This window comes from Chinchilla lanigera, unplaced genomic scaffold (genome assembly GCF_000276665.1).
Source record: "Chinchilla lanigera isolate Chin_1 unplaced genomic scaffold, ChiLan1.0 scaffold00017, whole genome shotgun sequence".
In the NCBI taxonomy this organism is placed as follows: domain Eukaryota; kingdom Metazoa; phylum Chordata; class Mammalia; order Rodentia; family Chinchillidae; genus Chinchilla; species Chinchilla lanigera.
The window spans coordinates 28,733,416-28,754,165 of record NW_004955418.1 but is presented as its reverse complement, the minus strand read 5'-3'; the positions used below and the strand labels follow the sequence as shown (position 1 = coordinate 28,754,165).

At 40.2% G+C, this 20,750-nt stretch overlaps 1 protein-coding gene and 1 long non-coding RNA gene across 2 annotated transcripts in view; one reads left to right on the top strand and one right to left on the bottom strand.

The window, feature by feature from the left end:
• Ssbp2 (single-stranded DNA binding protein 2) overlaps positions 1 to 20,750 on the bottom strand; it is a 250,807-nt gene that overhangs the window by 59,376 nt on the left and 170,681 nt on the right. Inside the window, exons 5-6 of the mRNA XM_013512973.1 lie at positions 18,154 to 18,243; positions 355 to 414 (exon numbers count right to left, since the gene is read on the bottom strand). Coding sequence (XP_013368427.1) covers positions 355 to 414; positions 18,154 to 18,243 — 150 coding nt within the window. The remainder of the gene's footprint in view (positions 1 to 354; positions 415 to 18,153; positions 18,244 to 20,750) is intronic.
• On the top strand, positions 223 to 13,489 carry LOC106148248. Its single transcript, XR_001233521.1, has 4 exons — positions 223 to 334; positions 1,365 to 1,608; positions 3,953 to 4,055; positions 8,442 to 13,489. It is a non-coding gene; the product is annotated as an uncharacterized LOC106148248 (long non-coding RNA).

Genomic DNA, 20,750 nt, shown 5'->3' with positions numbered 1-20,750 from the left:
GAGCCACAGACAATAAGCAGACAGATGGGTGAGGCTGCGCCCTGATAAAACTGCTCATTAGACAGCCCTGGAATAGGCCAGCCCTTGTGGTAGATTGTGCATTACTAGAAGTGGCATGGTGTGGGTTTGACAAAGGATATATATTTTCTTTTACTTCTTAGGGGTCTCGCTATGTATCCCATTGCTGGCCTTGAACCTGCAGCGATCCTCTTGCCTCAGCCTCTCGAGTGTTGGAATTATGGCGTGTACCACCATGCCTGGCTCATTTCATATTTTTATGGAGTAAAAGATATCTCTAATACTTTCAAGATCTTTATCAGTTAAAGAAAACAACGTAAGTAGCAGTGCTCTTACCTGATTAGGTATCCTCAGAGGGGGCCGGGGACCTCCAGGGTACCGAGGTGACATAAAAGGCTAATGAAGCAAAGCAAATAAACAAACAAAACAGAAAACAGCACACTGTAAAATTCAGATCCGAAAAGAAACGACTTAAAAAGTTTAGAATAATAAAATATAAATCAGTTTTCTTTGCTTTGTGGCTGCTTTCAGTAGAAAGTTTTCCAAAGAAAATATAGAAATCTCAGAAAGATATTAAAATAATTACAGTAAAATTAAAAGAAACTTACTAAGATAATGATATCTAATTGGCAAAAAATAAGATTAAGAAAGAAACAAATGAATCTCAATAAGGACTTCAAGAGATGTACTGGCTATTTTATTATACAAGTTAGATTCTGCATATATACTTTTGATTAAATTTTAAAGTTTGATTACCACTTTAATAGTTTCAAAATTCTCAAATTCATCATTTCTTTTGTAGCTCTATTTAAAATGGCAGAGACAGTTCTTTTCCAGGGGTCATTTGTAGGTAGAAAAAGATTTGATTTTTCTCTTAGTAGGGGTTTGTTATAATTCAATATTGATTACATATTTTAAAATTAAAATTAATTTGCATCCTTTGACCCTAGCAGGTTATGAAGTGCATATATTCAATAAGAGAAAAAGGTCTTATATTAAAAGCCAAGTTTATTTATGTTGTTAGACGCGGCGGCTCCCCAAGATGTGTGAAATCTTTCCATCTAGAAACTGAACAGTGCCCTGAATGTGTCTCTTCGGTGACTGTCCAGTGCTGAATGGAAGGAAAGCATTTTAATCACTTAGATTTGGGTACCACATTATTACATTTATTAAATTATTCAAAACCCCAATTTTATTGTATTTTCTAAAATACCAGAGAAATTATTTTGTGTAATTATACCTCAATACATAACCATGGAAGTGTAAAATTCCTTGGGCATGTCAAACTTAGAGCACGGCACAGAATTAAACCCCATTTCTAATGTGTCTTCTACAAACATTTTCAGAAAATTAGGTCTGCAGTTCATGACTATGCACGCTTTCCATGGCCCTTTTAAAAGACGTCCCTGAGAAATGAAACTCCAGTGCTCTTCTGCCCCAGTTTTTCTACACTGTCATTCGGAGGATCTGACTTCCCAGTGAAGCAAGTGCCCGGCTCTCTCCTCTGTCCTTGTGCTGCACAGGTTCATGCGGTCAGGACAGACACAGTGGGGTCCTTCGGGTGGTACAGGCAGCGACAGCTGACACAGTGTAAGTAGATTTTCCAACTTCAACAAAGTTGCCTTTAAAGGTTTAGTTTTCACGTATTTGATTAAAGTTGTCTCTCTTTTATGACTTCTGAAAATGCGCCCTAAATTGGATTGAGATGGGAACTATATATGACCAGGGAGAAGCTGATTTCTCTGTTATTTTTTTTCTCTTTCCTTTCTAAACCATTCAGTTTTACTTACAAAACTCATTTCAGTTCAGAAATCCCTCCTAAATTTTAATAATTGGGTATTGGGCCATTGGTTTTGTAATGGCTGGTTTTCTTTTACAACATGATACTTTATGATATAATCACTAATTCAAAGAATAATACCAAGTTACTGAAATACGGAAAAATAAAAATAGGTTACTGATAGTTCCGAACTATAACAAAATCACTTTAAAATGGAGTACAGGGTAAAAATTATGCGAAAATATTACTAAATATCAAATGTTAAGATAAATATTAAGTGCATCGCTGGAATTAGAGCATGAGAGATTCGTACATCCATCCTGATGTAGAGAGAGGCCCCAGTGTCAACTCAGTGGAATATCTGGAAGGGGAGCTGCTTTCTCTCCAGCAGTGGCACTGTGAATGCATGTGTTTACCGGGACCTCTGCACCTTCCTACCTGATTGTCAAGGGCTTGAGGAGAGTCAAGACATGCCAGGCTAGAGAACTGCAGGTCCTTAAAATAAAATTAAGAGCGAGACAGTCTGTCTATTTTTAGTCAATTTATTTCCTCTGTATGTCTTTCTCTAGTTTATATTTTTGGCAAAAAAATTAAAAATTGAAGACCACTTATAAACCCGTTTGTCTTAATACAATTAAACCATAAAATGACAAAAATCTACTGAGTTTAGATTAAAAATTATTTTTACCTAAAATGTAAAGACTGCTTTGGATGAAGCAGCTACGTATAGAATTAGTGCTGTCATAACATAAGGTTTTCATAGTCAGACTGATCCTGACCTTACATGATCTCACTTGCTGACTGAATTAACTTGTGGAGACAGCAACAGGACCCGAACTAGTTTATATAGGAATAATGGAGAACATCTGTACTAATGTCTGGACTTCACTGTTAGAAATCATTTGCTTCCAAATGGAACTCAGAACATTGATACACATTTAAATTCTTTTACACTAAAACATTAATCTGCTCAGAGATGATCAGCTGATCAGTAGAGTGGCCTCAATTTTGTCTACTGGCCAACATGTTACTATTTCCTGTACAGTGTTACTAACTTGGTTCTGGAGACTCCTCACCTCAAAAACTGTGCTTCCTTTCTGTGTTTGGGGCAATGTTTATATTTGGTTTTCGTTTTCAACAGGGCATTAAATATTTTGAAAAATTATCCATTTATAATTGTGTATACAAAAGACAGCTGATATTATGTAATATAACAACCATTGTTAATTTCCTATCACCTTGTTTTGAAATTCTGTATCATTTTTATTGTTTTTGTGCTATTTTATGTATTTTTGTTATTTTTCTTTTTTTCTCTTTAAAGTGGAAAAAAAATTATGTGTATATACAAGGATAGCTGGGATAGGTGTACTGCTGTTGTCTGTGGTTTATTGAAAGGAACAGTTAATGCTTAAATTTTTTTTCTTGACCAATTTTGTGTGGTTGTATCTGGTAATCAGAACAACTGACTTAACGATAACAATATGCAATATAAGAGCCCTTGTTGAATTTCTACCATCTTGTATGGTGACGCTCTGTATCGTTTTCAATCTTTTTTTTTATTACTTGTTATTGTCTTTGATTGTGTGATTAGTCTTACATTTTTACATCTGGTGGACTGAGCAACTTCGTTGCAGACAACAGTATGTAATGTAGCAACCATTGTTAATTCCTATCATGTAGTTTTGAGGTCATGTATTGTTTTTGTCACTGTTGTTTTGTTAGTTTTTCTCTTTCTTTAAAATAAAAAAAGAAAGAAAAGACATCTGAGTGGGAGCTGAAGGCCTGGGTTCTGGTTTTTGTACCGCTGCTAATTAGTAGAGCGGCCTCAAGCTCCGAACCGTCTAGTTTTTTCCCCCTTCAGATGGAGAAGTTCACCCAGATGATCCCTAAAGTCCTTATAAAATGGCAGTCGGCTGGGAAGGTGAAATTTGCTCACACAACAAACATTTACTAAGCATCCACTGAGGCCCAGCTCCGGCTGATGGATACGGGGGTTCCCAGGTTTGTAATTAAGAGATAAAACCATCTTCTGGGAACATTGTTCTCTACATCAGTCCACTAATCTGGAACAAATAGAATGTTCCGTTTACCAAATGGCAAGTTATCAATGAAAATCCAAAGAAAATAACATTTCAATCTGGTGTCTTCCCTCAGAATCCTGTTACATCACCCTCCTTGGTAGAACATGTAGTGCTATGCCTGACTGAAAAGCAAGGCTGTGCTTAAAAATGCTTCCAACTTAGGCAGAGCTTCCCAGGTAAGGTTCTTCATGATGTAAAATGAATTAGGTAGCATGAGGAAACTACATTTGCAGGAATTCCTGTTTCCACATGTTTCAGCTGTGTGCCATGCTATGGGTTGAATGTCTATGTCTCCACAAAATCCTGTGTTGAAACTCTAACCCCTAGTGTGATGGTATTTGGAGGTGAAGCCTTTGGGGACAATTAGATCACAAAAGGAGAATCTTCAGGAATGGAATTAGTGTGTGTGTGTGTATATATATATATATATATATATATATATATATATAAATGAGAAGATATCCTCTCTCCCTCCCTCCTTGTCTGTCTCTCTCCCTGACAATGAACATATCATCATCTGTAAACAAGGAAGATGGCCCTCACCAGAAAGGAACTCAATCTGTTGACAGCACCTTGACCTTGAGCTTTCTAACCTTTAGAATTAGGATGAATATATTTCTATCCTGTAAGCAACCCAGTCTATGGTATTTTTATTATAGCAGCCTGGCTAAAATACCCTAGAAGGAATGAGATAAAGCAAAATGGAACATATACTATCAGAAAATCAATAAATATTTGATGACAAAATGAAAGGAAAAAACACTCTAATAGAAATACAAACGAAGTGTCCAGCTCATTTCCTCCAAGTAGTCTTTTAGAGAAAAAATTACACCACTTAGAATTATAATTTATTTCAGAATGAGTGTCATTAAATTTTAAAGGATTATTATTTTCCATTATATCTAGAAATTATTCATGGAATTTTAAACTTCTGCTTTCCTACAAGGGAGATCTTTTCCTTTATTCCTTGCTGTTTCTGCTAGTGAAAGGTAGCAGCTTCTTTCTTCTTTGATCTTTCCTAAGGCCTTTGTGTTTTGTCCAATTTCTAAGAATTAGATGAAACTGGCTCTTTCTCTTCCCCTACTCTTAAGTAAAGACAGATTTCTCAGTCTGGGTCTTTTCAGCTCAGAGGGTCCCAGATCATTTAATGGAATTATTTTATAAATAACTCACTGGTAGTGAAATTACAAAGAAGGGAAACATTTTACATCCTACTTCTTTTAAGACATACATGATAAAACTGCACATCTTAAATGATATATTGAAGATTAATTTTGTTAATATTTTCCAAAAGTTTTCATAGTTTTTGGAAGTGTATAAATATGAGCCATCAATGTCATTATATTTCTCTTTACCCCCAAGTATGAGTTTAAATGTCACTTTCTCGTTAAAGACTCTCTGTAGCATCCTTGCCCTCTAATTTCTTGGTGGTTTTTTTTTGTGTGTGTGTGTGTTTTCTTTATATTATTTATCAGGGAGGATTTAGTGTGCTATAGTATAGTAGGTATTTGATAGGAAGGACACCCACTTCAGAGGAAGGAACACAAAACAAGATTAGAGTAGGTAATTATCTTAATTCAAGATAATTAACCTGTAAACTAATGTTAGCATTCCTTAGAATCTCTCAAATCAATATAGTAACATAAATATCAGCTTTGAACTTATTTTGACTATTCAGCTTGGCTTTAGAAATGCTTTAAATCTGGGTCCTAAAGTACAATGCAATAATAAAGAAAATTTTAAACAATTGAAAAATTTTTAAAAATCTTTCTTTAAAATACCAATTCCTTAAGTATGTTTTCTATGCCATATTTTACTTTATGAGCACACTTTAGAAGAAGGTAATGATGAAAAAAGATAATTCTTTAAAATGGTCAGCGGTAACATTTAGGATAGTTTATGGAAAATTTAGATGCCCATGCAAATTCTGAAAAATACAATTACACAGGACTTCTCTAATTTAAAGGAACTTTGGATTTTTTTGAAGACAAAGCTTTTCTGGTGAAATTTGCTTCCAAGTTTAAAAAAGAAAACTTTTTAAGTGACTGAAATACATAGTTACTGAGTGTCAGAAAATATGAGCTCAAAACAGTGATCATTCACTTAACAAATGACTTTATACGTTATGGAATGACGTACTTGACATTTTATAAGCTGTGTCATTCATTTATACTAAAATATGACTTCTTATATACTCTTGTTTGAATGTCTTTTGACACATTTCGAAGCAGGAACTTTTCCTTTTTCTGAAGTTCATTAAATCACGCTCCTTATTTTACATAGAATGTATAAGTGTCCTTAACTGCGGCTAGCTCCGCATCTCTCTAACTCCCGGTTTCAGGAGCTCCTATGTACAGTGACAACCTGGGCACAAACTTCATCTCCTGATCCACGGACCACAGGGAAACACCTGACTTGGCGCTTCCAACCAGGCCTGCTAGTTTGTGCATATAAAGCAGTAATTAGCATGTACTCTGGATTTACTAGACTAAAACAAAGGCCACCACTGACACGAAATTAAGTTAGCAAACTCTACTTCTCTTTTCTTAAATATTGTTGATGGTGTTTTAATAACAGATAGTCTTTGGCACATTTATTTGTGTTTTTAAAAATAACTGCTGACAGGGAACAGGCGACAGGTGAGAGAGGTTGGGAAACGGGTGTGATATTATTAGAAGAGCATCACCGCTCTAATGAAGAGTCCACCACAGAGTGATAATGTTCTAGGAGAGGGAGGGAGCTGCTAGCACACTGTAAGGATGTGCGGAGCAAGCACTCAAGGTCTGCTGGGCTCGGGCTCATGGCTGAGTGACGGACAACGCTGATGTACAAAAGGCTCTCCAAACCAGCAAGAGGCAGTGAAGCTTGGTCCTTGGGCACAAAACTCTATCTGGCCAATTTCTTCGTCTTGTTAAAAATAATGACATCTGTTGATTTTGCAGAGTAGCCATACTATTGTTAACAGCATATCTGGCCATGTGGTAATAAAATGCTTATAAATTTATCTAGTCAAGAGGAAAAAATCTTGCTTAAATAGGGTAACTTACATCTGCTAGAGAACCTAAGAAGAGTGGAGGCCCCAACTGAATTAAAATGAAAATAGCCATTTTCACGACATGTAAGAGAGCTTACAATTTAGATGACTAACAAGGCTTTTTATTTTTGCCTACTTCTTTCAGGTTTTTCTAACTATTTCTGGGGTGTCAGGTTTTAAAATAATGCTTCTTAGGTAGTTTATGGAATAGCAATAGTAGCCACCACTGGTATAGAAAGATCCTGGGTAATTTATGTCTAGAAGTGTGGTAATGTCCAGATCCTTCTCTGGAGCACAAGCAGCTGAAAGAATTCTAGGCAGCAGCTCACCTACTGGGATCCTTATCTGTTTGGACTGAAATATATTTTAAAAGTTTATAATCCTTGGGCCAAGTCTCAGAAATAAGCCTTCAACAACAAATTCTCTTTCCATTAAGAACAGCAGTTGAGCAATAACTTTCTTAGTACACCATCTTTAGCATGTAACCATCTTTAGATCAAAAACCCAGAGGAAATAGTTATCTGCCAAAGCATTGCTTTCCTTAACATTTAGGCCAAAGCACAAGGTACAGTGTGGATTTTGGCCTGGAAGCATGGCGCTATCTTCAGTGATCTCATTATGTGCACACAGATCACAGATCTATTTCACTGGTCCTGGGCAGAGGGCTTTGGACCCACTACTGTTTTCAGCATACTAGTATAAGCAACTACAAGGACCAACACATACTTCTATGGCATAAAATTTATTCTAGAATCTAGACTGAAGTTGTATATAGATGTGATAGGACATACTTATTCAGTCTGGGAAAGGTAATAAAAATATATTTGCTATAAGATTTAATCAAAAACATAAATACTCTTAAAAACAATATTAGTTTTTATTATGTCTATTTTTACTTAACTAAACATCTTTACGTGATATTCTTGATACAGATTTCATTCGCTATTTTACTTACAAGTAAATCCATTTTAACTTGAATGTGTTAACTTTCCTGAAGTCAAGTTCTACCCACCATAATATTGGGAAAATTATTTTGAAAAATCATTGTATTTGACTCCTTATTTTATCTCAACTACATTTTATATAAGAATTGCTTACATATTTTTGTTTATAACTCCATGAGATGCCTCATGAGTTTTCTGTAGAAAAGTAATGATGCATAAATTATACATCAGATGAATTTAAAGTTCTTCTACAATTCATACATCCTAATTTATTTCCTTTCTTTTTTGTTTTTCATGAACATCTCCATCAGACATTACTGACACCCCAGTGAATAAGACACTCTTGATTAACACATTTTAATTCCAACTAGTACTAAACCAATTTAGCTTTCCAAACGATACACTATGCTGGCATATCCTGCTGATAAGCATAAGTGTGTAGTTTATCTCCTATATGTCTCAGATATTCTATCATCATCAACACTTAATTAAAAGAACTCACATAAAGTAACTGTAGAGTAATAACAGATCCGGCTTCCTCACTTTCATTTTGGCAATGCTAACCGTTGATTCTGTTGATATAGATTCAGTCTGCGAATCCGCACTGGGTGCTCTCAGCAGGAATCTCTTGAAGATGAGCCTATTTCTACCGGCTTCTTCACAGCACTGTGTCCACACGTGTGTGACAACAGCCTGCCTGTGAATGTGGACTGGGCCGGCTGCTGCTCTAATCCACAAAAGTCTGAGTAACATCGTATATGTGTTTTAATAATCTGCTCAACTTATGGACAAAATGTGCATGACACAGATATTTTGGTTGTCCTTAGAACAAGAAGCCACAGTCTTGCATAAGCTTGGGCTGATGAGAAGGATAGTTACAGTCCAACCCACTGTAAAAATAACAGTTTGGGGATGAAAATAAATATTTGAAATCTGTAATTTAGGATCAATAATCAGGGTGATCCAATTTAACCTAAAGCTTAGTAAGTGACTTTTGTAAAACATCTGACTTTTCATTAAAGAATGCAAAACTCCCTGTCTCCTTCCTTTTCGCATTTCATACTTATGTTTCTGTGTAAAGTTGTTCTAGATGAAGGCATGGGAGACAGGTAGTTCAATTTACTTAACTGTCCATGGCAAAAACAAAACAAAACAAAACAAAACTACACAACCCCTGCATTGCATCTGTTTTTGACCCTTTTGGTCCCTTGCCGAGCAGGCGGTAATCTGCAAATCCCACGCTAAAAGGAGGGTGTTTGATAAAGCAACTGGCCTGGGGCTTGCTCTTTGGACACAGCTGGGGTGACGACACATGCTTCGACTTCCTCTAGAAACTATCATATTCATTTGGGGACTTAACTGTAAACCTGAAGTCTATAGTTAAATCTCACTTACAGTTCCACTCTTACCTAAGAGTCTTTCTACAGAACAGATTTTTATAGAAATTACTGTTGCGCTGACTCCGTGCCCAGCAGCATTTGACACGGCGGGTCACTTTCCTCCTTGAACAATTTTCTTCACATGGCCAGCACGGATCGCGCTTCCTGGTTCCCTTGCAGTTTCATGGGCTGCTCCTTCTTATGCCTCTTTGCTATTCTCTTTTATCTTCCCGACTTCCTCCCACTGGATGCCCCAGGACCTGTCCTTCTGGAGCGTCTTGTCTCTGTACCCAGTTCTGGTGCCGCTGTCGGGGCTCACAGCTTTCAGTAAATCCCTGAGCTGTGACCCCAAAGCTACCCCGCAACCCAGGCCTCGGCACAAATATCCGGACGCTGTGGTCACGCGCCCTTCCTCAGTACCTTGTCCTGCCTCATCTCACTCTTAAAGGGTTCACAAGGAAGCTTCTGGAATCCCTCCTCACATTTCCTCTTGAAGTTTTACCTACTTCGCTAAATACCAACTCCATTATTTCCAACGGAACAGGCCGCACGCCTTTGAAGTCATCCTTGACTTGTCTTATTTTCTCACCAACACATATACGAAGTATTGTCAAGTCCTGTTGGCTGTAATTTCAAGATAGAGAATTCACCCAGCTGTTACCACCTGGGTGCATAATAATCTCTTGCCAAAATTCTGCAGTAACATCCGAACTGGTCGTCCTGCTTCCTCCTGTAGGCCAATCTCAACATGCAGCCACAACTGGTAAAATCCTCCATGCAGAGTAAAAGTTGGCCTCCAACAAGAATCACAAGGTTCTTCTTTTTTTTTTTTTTTTTTTTTTTGGTTTTTCTACGGTACCGGGAACTGAACTCACGACCTTGCGCTTGCCAGGCAGGCGCTTTTAGCCACTGAGCTAAATCCCCAGCCCCACAAGGTTCTTCTTGATCTGGCTTCCTCTCATCTATAACTTCGTATCTGTTCTCCCCAGTAGACACCATTTCACTTACAGACCTTCTTGTCATTCCTGGAAAAGTAAGTCACGTTCTGAACTTGGGGCCTTGGTATTTGCTTGTCCCTTGGCCAGCATGCTGTTTCTCTTATATCACATGGTTTGTATCCTCATTTCCGTCAAATCTTTACTGCAACGACGTTGTTATGACTGGTATCTAGATGTCCCCCAAAGCCTCACACACTCATAGGCAGAGCCTTGGGGTGGTGACGGTATCACGAGTGTGTGGTACTCATCAGTGGATTGGTCCACTAAGCAGTGTATGGCCAAATGTGATTTGGGAGGTGAAGCCTGGTTGGAGGAGGTGGGTCACTGGGTGCGTGGCCTGGCAGGGTTTATCACCATCCTCCTCCCTCTCTGCTTCCCGCCACCATGCTCTGAGCTGTTTCTTCCCTGCAATGCTACCCTGCCTTGGAGCCAGCTGATTATGGCCTGAAACCTCTCAAAACTGTGAAACAAAACAAACCTTTTCTCTTCTGAGTTGTGGGTGTCAGAGATTGTGTCCCAGTGACGAGAAAGTAACTAAGATGGACATCTTTTTGATCAGTCTTTCTCTGGCCACACTAACCAAAATTTTCATTTCTTCTCTTTGTTTTTCTTGCCTTAGCCCTTGTCACTGTCTAATATATTATAAGTTCTGCAAGAGCGAGGCTGATAACTGTTATCTTGTCTACTGTGGTAACTGGCCTAGGGAGGGCACAATAAATATCTGTTGTGGAATGTCTTTGGCAATTTTAGTGTCTTTCAAATCACTGTGTAGGAGTCATCTGTTAAAACAAACAAAATGAAACTAAACAAAAATGAAACTAAAGAATTTCTAGCCCCGCACTACCCACATCTGAGAATTCTGATAGAGTAGGAGCCAGGTGACTCCTAGGACCCTCATATTAGAGGTCTACCTAACACGTTTGGAGAAACACTGACTTTGCATTTGCATTTCTTACAAGCTACCTCTTAGCATACCTATATAAAACAAGCCATGGGCCAAGACTGGGCCATCACCTGTTCTTGCAAATAAAGTTTTGCTGGAACACAACCACATAAATTAATTTACATGGTGTCTATGGTTGAATTTATCCTACGACAGAATAGCTGCGTGGTTGTGACATAGACTATGTGGCCTCAAACTCTAAAATATTCACTATTGGGACCTTTTCAGAACATTTATCAGCCCTGGACGTAGAATGTAAGGTAAATTGTTCCTAAACACCACTTCGTTTTCCCAAAGCTGAGGGCTTCGTAATGTATTCTTAAGACAAATCTATCCCACCTCTATGAACAGGTACATTAATCATACATTTAACACCCCACCCCTTATCTGTAATTCTCCAAAGAATGTTGAGCATTTTGGTTTCTGTAACGAACAATGAATAAAAAACTAAAATCGCATTATAAATAGCCTTGGCATCTTTGCTTTATGTAATTTTTTTAGCAGGAGACTTTAATAAAAACTGAAGGACTGGGGACATAGCTCAGCGGCACAGCGCCTGCCTGACAAGTGCAAGGGTCTGAGTTTGATTCCTGGTACCAACCCAACCCCCCAAAAACCAAAAACTCAAGCACTCTGGGAAGAACGTTTAATAATATGTCATTTCCTAAGGAAAAAACTACAATTTCAAATTATCTGAAAAATAGCCCTGCTCTTCTCACAGCCATGGTTGTGAAACCTGTCCTGGGGCATCTGTCCTCTGAATACCCCCATGTCTTTAGGCTGCAGAATAGCATGAAAGCGAAAGGAAAACGGAACCCCCCTCAGCGGCCAGTGGAACTTCTACATCCTCTTCTGGGCAAAGAAACCATAAACACAGTGTGATTTCCAACAGCCGAGTCTCCCACTCTCTTTCAACAGGGGGACCGGGGGGACCCCTATACCTGGCGTTCTCCACTTGTCCCTTGTCCCTTCCCTCACTGCTCTGGGGCCTTTAGTTGTGGGAGTTGCAGTTTTTAAAAAGCTTATTTAGTTATTCAAGCTGAGCAGTTTTAATTTGTTCTAATAGTTAAGGCCAGAAAAACTATTACCACAACTGCAGGATAGCATTATCAAAGCCAGCAGCTGCCAGGCACCTTTATTTTTTTTTTTTAGTTGCTTTTATCTTTATACTAAGGAAAGACTCGCTGTATTTTCAACATTTGGAATCCCTATTCTTTAAAGATGCAGAATTACATTTCTAAGAAAATTAAGTGTAGTTTTTACTGCTTGAGCCTTGATCAATAAGCAACTTTCCCTGACTACATTATCCAAATGGGGTGTATTTAATTCTAGAAATACTGTTTCTAATATCTGAATTTTAAAACCACATACAAATAGATAATGCCAGAGACTATATTTTGAGAAGTTAACTATTTGGGGCTTTCAGTACACTACTCATTCACATGAAGAAAGGGTATAATAACTAATCTCGTGGCTCCCTATTCAACATGTAAGGTGGCGGCTCTCACTCCCGCGGAAAGGGACAAGGAGTTTCTCTGGTTTAGAGAATTTCCAGAGACTGATTTCTGCACCAGCCACGGTCATCAAAGACAGCAGGAAGGCAAATCCTTGGAAGAGAAGACACCAGGACTAATAACAGAAGGCAACTGAGAAAGCTTGTAGGATATTAAACTATCTGTGCAAATTTTAGGGTGAAACAGGCGCTGTTGATAATGAAATGGCTGAATTAACAGAGCCTGAAGAGGAACTGAATGTTGATACAAAGGTGCTTTAACATGTAGGATTTATTTCTGGAAAAAATAAAATACACACTGACCTCCTAGACGCATTTATCCTGGAGCTTATAAACACATTTATTCTTGCTTTTCAGTTTCAAGTGTCACATTAAATATTTTTCGATTCATTTTGCATCTGTTCCTTTTAAAATACCAACGCTATTGTATTACTCTGGGCTTTGTTTTTGTCCTGCTGTTTTATAGCCATCACTCATATTGAGGTTTTCTAGTCAACAGCAATAGTGTGGAGAAAAAGGCAAATTTCTTCCTGTTTTTTCTTCTTTTTGTGTGTGTTATTACTATGGCAAAGCATTAGGTCAGCTTGCTACAGTGCAGTCTTACTAAAAATAGAACCTTTGGATACTGAATCCCGAGCAAATGGAGATACCCGCAAACCACCACTAGATGGCAGAGCAGCCTCACCATTGCTATCAGTCCTGCCGGCAAAATTCGACTTAAAATCCACAGTACCACATTTCCTACCATGTCAGATTTTGATCAATTTAGATTTTAACATATGGGTGACCACCTCGGTCTGACACTAAATTACTCAGTGTAGTTTATCTTCAACAGGAATTTATAATCTTATTCACGTCAAAGCCTTAAATTTACAACCCAGCATCAACATATTATTTTCAACAGATTCAGGTAAGAAAACTAAAGGTCTAGCGAGTAGAATATAGTAAATATATCAAGATAAAAATCAAAACAAAATACAAGAAATGGTAAAAAAAATAAGTATCTTTAGACTTCTATAATTTAAAATTAGACATTTATCAGCTTATCCCTTATTTATAGGCCGAAAGATACCATCCATATTAACACCTATGAAAAGATTGTACTGCTTTTATATAAAAGATATGAATATGTTCAGTTTTTTGTTTGTTTGTTTTTTGAAACAGGGTCTCACTGTGCAGCCCAGGCCGGCCTTGAACGCACAGCCACCTGCTGCCTTGTCCGCCCAGGTACCGGGGTTAGAAGCGTGCGCCTCCACGCCCAGCTAATATGTTTACTTTGTCAAGTGATTGTTAGGAGGGTATAGTTTACTTCTTGAAAGCTTTCTGTGGGAAAGGGCAAGAGGACAAAAAACGGATCCTCCTCATGAATATTTTGGTTGAAATAAGAAATAAATATGGGTTTAATGTTCTGTAAGTCCTAATCAGCTCACGAGAGAAGCCTGTTACTTATCCATAAACTCTCATATCTTACAACCAGGTGGAGGCAGCAGGCCTGGTTAGCTGAGTCCTGAGCCAGGGACTTCTCTGGAGTACGAGTCTCTGGCTTCCTCAAGGGCCCTGCCCCTCCCCCAGGGCAGCCTTCGGGGACCAGGCACGTGGGGAGGCACGCCTTTCTCAGTCGCCCTTGACCTCCTTCACTGGGCACTGACCGCTGGGACCTATCTTGGGCGTGACCTCGGAAATGGTGTGCCTCACGAGGTCCCCGGGCTCGGATCGATCTCAGAGGACAGTATCACTCTGGGAGTAGATTAGAATTTCGTGTTTGGGCTTGGATTATAATTATCTGCTGCTATTTCTACTCACGTAAGGAGCTGTTCTACATGAGCAGCATTCATTATGGACAGAATCATGTGAAAGCACTGTCCAGTCCCTGAAGAAAACCAGGGCTGACGCCGAGAACACACCCGAGTCACCGGCTCTCCTCACTGTGAGGGCCAGGAGAAAGCTCCCAAATGCTTCTCTCCTGGAGGTCTGGGTGAGCTGGCCGGGATTTCCGAGGCCCTTCCTTGGGAGCCTGGACACAGTAAACCCTGACCCGATGGGAGAATATTTAGGCTAGCTCGCCTCTGGACAAATGCGAATGCTCTGTGTATCAAACTCCAAAGTGTCTAGTCGTGTTCTGCCTCTGTCCTTCAGTCTGGTGTCTCCAGATTCATCCTTGATTTCTCCAGTGTTCTCTCTTTTGCCTTCAATTTAGTTAATCAGCAAGGCTCAGCAAACCTAACAATGAGCTCTTCCCCGCTTTCTAGTAGCACTGCCTGGACCTGGGGTAGGTTGGAAACCTCTTCCTGGGCTCCTGTAATAACCAAGCTACTGCCGATCCTGCATGCAGTCTCTGCTGTGGATTCCATGGGTTCTGCTCCCCTCGCTCAGAGGTTGAATGTTAGTGTTTTTGCAGCTCTGTGGTCCTCCTAAACTCTCCACTCTTACTTTCTCCTTGCTCTTACTATGATGATGACCCTACTATTTTTATCTCTAGTCTAGGTCTCTGTCTGAGCTTCAGACTTGCAGGTCAGCCTAACACACGTCTCTCACTGAGACCTACATCACCCGGTCTCAAACCTGTTCTGCATTTTGTGGTTTCTATTTCAGAAAACGATACCTTCTTCTGCCCAGATTAGACCCCCACAAGAGGATGTTATCCCTGAGTTTTTCCTTCGCACCCCCTGCATTGATTTCTGTGTCTGATCTATCGGTGTCTCTCCATGTCCACTGCCTCTCTTTTAATGAAGCCAACGTTGAATTTTGCCGGGATTACTAGAACCATTCCTCTGGAATTCTGGCTACACACTGTAGCTGGAGACCGCAAACGTGGACATGTGCCTCACTGGCTCGCCATCCTTCAGCAGCTCCTGACCACCCTAGGACAGAGTCAGGACTCTGCACCCCACAGTCCTCACGGTCCCCTTTTCAGCTGCATCACTGCTACTCTTCCTGCAGCTCGTTGAGCCCACCTGGCCTGGAGTCCTTGGTTTCCCGTCTGTTCCCCTCTGGGTTTCTGTAACTTATTTTCCTTCTTCCTAGAATGTTTTCCCCTTCTTTGGCCTAACCACTGATTCACTTTCAGAGACCATTTGGATTTCACTTAGCGCTTGGACAATACCTTCCTCAATGTGCCTCTCTCAGAATGGGACTTGGTGGCCTCATCTACTCTGGGCACATGATCTACCTATTTAATATCACCACTTTCAGAATTCCTGTGCTCTAATTGCTTTTTTCTCAGTCAGCATGGCGCAGGCTTTGGAGAGCAAGGCTTCTGTAGACTTCAGGTGCCTCCAAAGCCTGAACACACTGCACGTGCAGTTCACTGCCCTGCTGGAAGATCTCCCAAGGCTCCTCTGTGTCCACTGAACAAAGACTCAAGCTCTCAGCTGGCCTGTGAGGCCCTTCTCAACAGGCTCGCACACATCGTTCCACCCTCACATGCAGGAATTCCTTGCCTCTGCTTCCCCAGCTTGGGCTAGGACTGAGTCTCCCGTTGCCCCAGGTCTTTCGGATGCCAGCACACCCCTCTTAGGCCATTTCTGCTTTCTGGACCATCGTTCCTCTGCTTGTTCTGATGAACAGCTCTTCCCAACCTGTCACTTCCAACACAGGTGGACTTAGTGCTTCTCTCTTCTTGGTCATCCCAGGACTTTTTACTTTCTGCCGTCTCTTTGGACAAGGGCTCCTCAGCTGGGCAGTGAGGCTCTGGGAGGAGCTCATGACAGCTGCTCTGTCTTCAGATGCCCACACAGTGCCCAGCACCCAGTGGAACTTGAGTATTTACCACCGCGGAATCACTTAAACCGGGTTAACTCTGCTTCAACTACTCTTGAAAAAAGACTGAGACAAGGATAGGGAAGACGAGAAGGGTGCGTGCTTCCAAGCATGGACGTGAGAACGTACGGATTTACCCACCCCGGCAGAGCGCAGGATGGAATGTGGCTTCCTCCCCAGCTCTGTGCTCTCCTACAGGAGCTCTGTGAGAACTCTTGAGTAGATAAACTCTTCCGATTTACTCCTAACCCCAACCCATCTCTGGCGAGAGAGAGCTGGAGGATAAAGTCACGGGAAACAGTCAACTATGAACTTATAAGGTAAGGTCGATGGCCCAAGTCCAGACTTCCTTCATATAAATTCCAGCTCTGTCACGTTCTGGTTTGGTGAGAATCATTTATCTAACCGGTTTCTCCACGTGCACAGTGGGAATGATAATAAAATGCACTTCGCACCTAGGGTTACTGTGGGGATTAAATGTTTATATATGTAAAGCATTTAGAGCAAAGCACAGCACACAGGAAACAGCTATTGTAAGCTATGATTATCGTTATCTTAAATGGGGGCTGTTTAATTAATAATCAACATTATAATCTGCTCTTAGATTATAAGAAAGGACCCCTGAGACAGAATGTGAGCTTTAAGGAGACTCTTAAATATTCTAAACTACTTGAGTTATTAATATAGCAACAGCTGAGCAAATAAGCCTGTCCTAAAAGACCACAGTTGGTACTAGGTTCTAATTAAGACCCTTTAATTCACTTGATGCACTTTGTAAAATTACTTATAATTTTATTTCTCCATTTTCACGTTTATAAGTACCCTACAACTAGGGTATGGGTTAACTACCAAATGACTGTCAAGGACTCTGAAAATCTAAAAACTGAAGGGACCTAATTCAGTAACAATATAACGTATTATGGTAATTCCTATAATGCTTTCCATCTCTAGTTCTTAACTTCTCAATTCTTAACTTGCTCAAAGAACATTATAAAATTATGTATAAAAATATATTGCAGAATCTGGTTGGCTGGAGTTAGGTTAGAATGCTATCAGATTTAAGATGTGAATAAAATTACAGTTATGTCTTATAATCCTAAAATCATTATCATCATTGCTAAAAAGGTGGCCACTTGAAATTTTGAAATACTAGTGTATCTATTGAAAATCTGATCTTAAAGTGCTATGTAGGGATATTCATTAAATTCCAGCCTAAAAGACGCAAAGATGATTCTCAAAAACATTCTGAGGCAGCCTGTAATTCCTGACAAGTAAATAGAGTGTGACTTCGCTATAGTTTGAAAGTGCAGCCAAACCTTGATTATGTCCGGTCTGTGGAAACAGAGACAGCTTAGACAGTTAAAAATTGGTGTCTCCCAGAACTTTTCTTTAGCCTCCTCTCCCACGAATATTTACCACAGTTACCGGGCTCATTTCCATTTCAACTCCTTTTCCTTTTTAATGATGATGAACGATGAGATGGCTTAATTAATTAATTAATTTATTAGCAAGGAAGCACAGGAAGGAAGGGCAGCATAGCGGAGAGCTCCTCTGCACCACACTGCGCTTAGTTAAGACCACTTCCCCCTCCCCTCCCCCTCCCCCTTCCTCTGCTTCCCTCCCCCTCCCCCTCCCTCCCGCTGCCCCTCCTCCTCCTCCCAGCCTTGGCTGAAATCAACAGCCCTAGGCCTCCGCCTTCAGTACCTGGAAGAAGCCTGGTGGCACAGGACCTACTGGCATGCCATCTCCCGGGGGGATGTTTCCCAGCACGGGGCTGGGAGCTGCGGCCGCACTCTGCGAGGAATAAAGGAGAAACAGAGGTGGATCATTACAGAGCGGCACCAGGAGGGGGAGGCGGCAGGAGGTGCCCCTCCGGCCTGGCACCTGCTGGGAGGGCAGGGGAGGGGATGGGGACAGGACAGTCGGGTGGGGGTGGCCAAGGGAGTGTCTAAACAGGTTCCATCAGCTATTCAGCTAGGAGGACTCAGAGGATCTTCCTAAGATGGGACCCTTGAAGGATCCGGGCCGCCAGGGACGTGGCAAAATGACAAAGCGGCAGCCCGTGGTTTACGATGTCCAGGCCCTGGCATCTGGGCAACCTCAGCACCGAAGGGGTTAATGTCTGGGTAAAAAGTCCGAAGGTGGCGATTGGGGCAGTTGGGAAAAAAACCCGAAACTCATTTTAGGTTATGCTTTTCTGTTACGAACAAGTCTAACTGCTTTTCCACCTATAGATGGCAAAGCATTATTCACTTTCTCACCTTTCTCACTATAACAGGGAGCCAAAATGCAACCATCGGCTGACAAAGACGAAAATGTAACTGTGACATTGAAGAAGAGAAAAAAATCGGGTTTGGAGAAATTACTCCGACTCATTATGAAAATATCAGATTAGAGAATTCAAAGTCTACTGCATCTCACGAAAGAGGCGTATGAAAAATTTTCATTTAGATTTTTTTATAACCAAATCAAGATCATAGATTCAATAATTGCACACACCAGTTACATCTACGACTGTTCTACAAGTATGGATTTCATTCCTCAACCTGATTTTAGACACAGTAAAACACGGGGCTGTCAATGAGAGACTGGATAGGAATAAAAATTAGTACAGTCATTATGGAACACAGCAGGGAGGGTCCTTAAACAATAAAAACTAAAACCACTGTACAAGCTCGCCACTGAGTATATATCCAAAGGTAAAGCAATTAGCATGTGGAAGAGACATCTACACGCATGTCTATGGCAGCACTAGTCATAAAAGCCCAGGTATGGGGTCAACCTCCATGTCCATCGGTGGGCCAATGAGGAAAGAAGACCCGGTCATGTCCACAGTGGAGCGCTCTTCAGGCATAAGAAAGATGGAAGCCTGTCATCCTTGACAACATGGGTTAGCCCAGGGGACAGTAAGTAAAACAGGCCAGGCACACACATGGACCTTGCATGATCTGACTCATCTGTGAAATCCAAGGTGGGCCCTGCAGGTGTTGGGAGAATGGGTTACCAAGGCTGCCTCGAGGAAGCAGAGAGGTTGATCACAAGATACATCATCCTAGTTAGAGATGAGGAACAAGGTCGGGTGTTTTATTGCACAGTAGGGCTCTGTAGTTAATGCGTTCTATATTTCAAAACAGCAAGAAGATTTTGACTGTTTCTACCGGAAAGTAACAAGAAATATGCTGAAGACAGGTCAGTTTGACTCTAACAGTTCAGCTATTAAAAGAAATCAAAACAAGGCCTTCGTCCCATGAACGCCGATGGTCTGCACTTGTGTATATCTGCATCTTCATTTGCACCATTCAAAAAGCTAAGGTCTCGTGTGTACCAAAATAGGCATGGACCATATGTGTGTGGCAACACATTATTCACTTCCTCACACCCTTAACAGGGAGCCAAAGTATAACCATCAGCTGACAAAGATAAAAATGTAACTATGAGATTGAAGAAGAGAAAAAAAACTCAGGTTGGAGAAATTACTCTGATACAAATTATGAAATCACCTGATTAGAAAATTCAGAGTGTACTGCACTTACCAATGATTGCACAAAACCTTAGCGTCTCGCGAAAGAGGAGTACAAAAAATTTTGGCTTAGATTCTTTGCAACCAAGTCATACATACGTGTTAGCAAGTCTTCATCTCCTGGTATACAAATTGATAGACACTAGGCGTGTATATTCTGTAGCCCGGTCAGTTCTTAATAACCAAGCCGGGTTATTGCACAAAGACTAACAACCATTTGAGTCTTCCCCAAAGCCTAACTTTAAATATGGTTATCTGAAAGGTTGCTTACCTACAAATGCCAAAATTTTAAACTTCTGACAAAACATCTGAGTATAAATTAGCAATATATTTTAGGTTTGAGATGAAACGTTAATCTACTATCCTATTTTCGGAAAACCATGCAATTTTATTCAGTATACATTAAATACCTACGACTTGTTAGTAATTTATTTTGCTTTATATAGCAACATTTATGTTACAGAAACAAAAGGCAAACTGCTTTTTCTAACTAAACTTGTGTAAAATTTTAATACACACTATTAGAGTAAGGAAGGAAATTATAACCAAACACTTTTAGTTTACATATATATGACTGCAACTAGATTTAGGAAGTAAGATTTGATCCGTATCCTTAAGGCTGCCAATTACTGCCATGTGGAAGGTGCTCTTAGTACTAAAAGCTGGACACGGATGTCATTATTGCTCTAATTCATTGTGGGATAGAAAATTGTACTGCAATAAAAAGACATGTAAAAGAGGCAAATTTGGAAATAAGATTAGCCTATATTTTCATAGAGAC